The sequence below is a fragment of the Trachymyrmex cornetzi genome, unplaced genomic scaffold (assembly GCF_001594075.2).
Source record: "Trachymyrmex cornetzi isolate Tcor2-1 unplaced genomic scaffold, Tcor1.1 scaffold664, whole genome shotgun sequence".
Classification (NCBI taxonomy): domain Eukaryota; kingdom Metazoa; phylum Arthropoda; class Insecta; order Hymenoptera; family Formicidae; genus Trachymyrmex; species Trachymyrmex cornetzi.
The window spans coordinates 45,290-46,637 of NW_017299986.1; the positions used below are offsets into that span (position 1 = coordinate 45,290).

At 34.9% G+C, this 1,348-nt stretch overlaps 1 protein-coding gene across 1 annotated transcript; it reads right to left on the bottom strand.

Moving 5' to 3' along the window:
- Positions 1-4: 4 nt before the first annotated feature.
- LOC108767182 (matrix metalloproteinase-2-like) lies at positions 5-775 on the bottom strand. The gene has a single exon (XM_018516918.1). The coding sequence runs from the start codon at positions 773-775 to the stop codon at positions 5-7; it is 771 nt and encodes a 256-aa protein (XP_018372420.1).
- Between the last annotated feature and the right edge of the window lie 573 nt (positions 776-1,348).

The following is a 1,348-nucleotide window of genomic DNA, read 5'->3' on the forward strand; positions in this document are numbered from 1 at the left end:
TAAATTAATCCGCTTTTGTCACGATTCTCTTGAATTCGTTATATTGGTAAAATTGTTGTTTCTTAGCAAAATAAATATTATCATCCATATGTCGGAAAGCCATGGTTGGAGATGGCGGTATTCCGGGAAATATTGATTGTAACGTTTGATATGCACTAACAGTCAGAGTACATTCGTCTATTTGCGCCACATCGTTATCATCGAAGATTACGTAGGTTTGTCCTTTGTGAGTATTTATCGCGGTATTAATTACAACATTTGGGGGAAATCCCAAATTTTTTAGATGTTTCGGCCAGCCTTCTTTTAATTTGAAACTGGGATAATTAACCATATAAACCATATTATTTATAAATAGTACTATTTCACCCGAGGGTCTTTGGTACGCGGCTGACAAAGAGAAATTTTTTGGGAGGAAATTCATGTAAGTATTTAGCTCAAATGGTCCGTCATATTTGTTATCATTTATATTTATCGACCATACATAGCTTTGATATGTGACGAATATTCGATAATTTAATATTAATATAGTATCCACATATTGTAATTCACAGAGATCTATTTTACCAGGCTTATTTGTCGGAATTTCAGTAGTCGTTTTTGGTGGTTTTATAGTAGTAGTAGTTGTTATTGTTGTTATTCCTGGTTTGTTCCTTTCATATAGATACTGAATCGTTAAAATATCTTCTAAGTTGAGTTTAACAGTTGTATTAGTATTTTTAGCAAACGCAAACATTACGGAATCTTCGCGCGAACTGTGACTAATGTCCGATTTCATGTGTTAACGTATGAAGTAGACGTTCCGAGTTGAAAGGTATTTTATCGTGTAGGTATATGTGCCAGGCTTCTGCATTGTCAATATGTATTTCGGTGATGTAATTAGGATTGCGTGAAGGATAAAACGCGTGAGCGAGTACTCCACCACGACCGTCGAATGAAGAGGGGCAAATTTCTGCGTTACGTTTGTGATCAAGATATGTGTGAGTACCACTACGGTAAGATATTAAAATGTCAGGGTTTAATATTTCTCGCTCGAATGTTAAGGATGAATTAGCTGCCCATAACGAGAATGCAAATTCTGTAGTTTTTAAGATATTTGCATTTGCCAAATGAAAGTTCCACGTAAGATTTATTTTCGTCCATTTATGTATACCTGTATCGTGCTCATGATGTGGAATATCTGAGAGACCACATCGTGGTTTACGCATTTGATGTAACGTACGATCGTTCAATGAACCATCACCTTGTATTTGATAATATTCTTGAAATAATGCAATAGCCTGTTTAAGTTTTTCACTCCCGATCGATAATTGCGTATTGTTCCCAATGTTATTTAAATAACCATATTTTT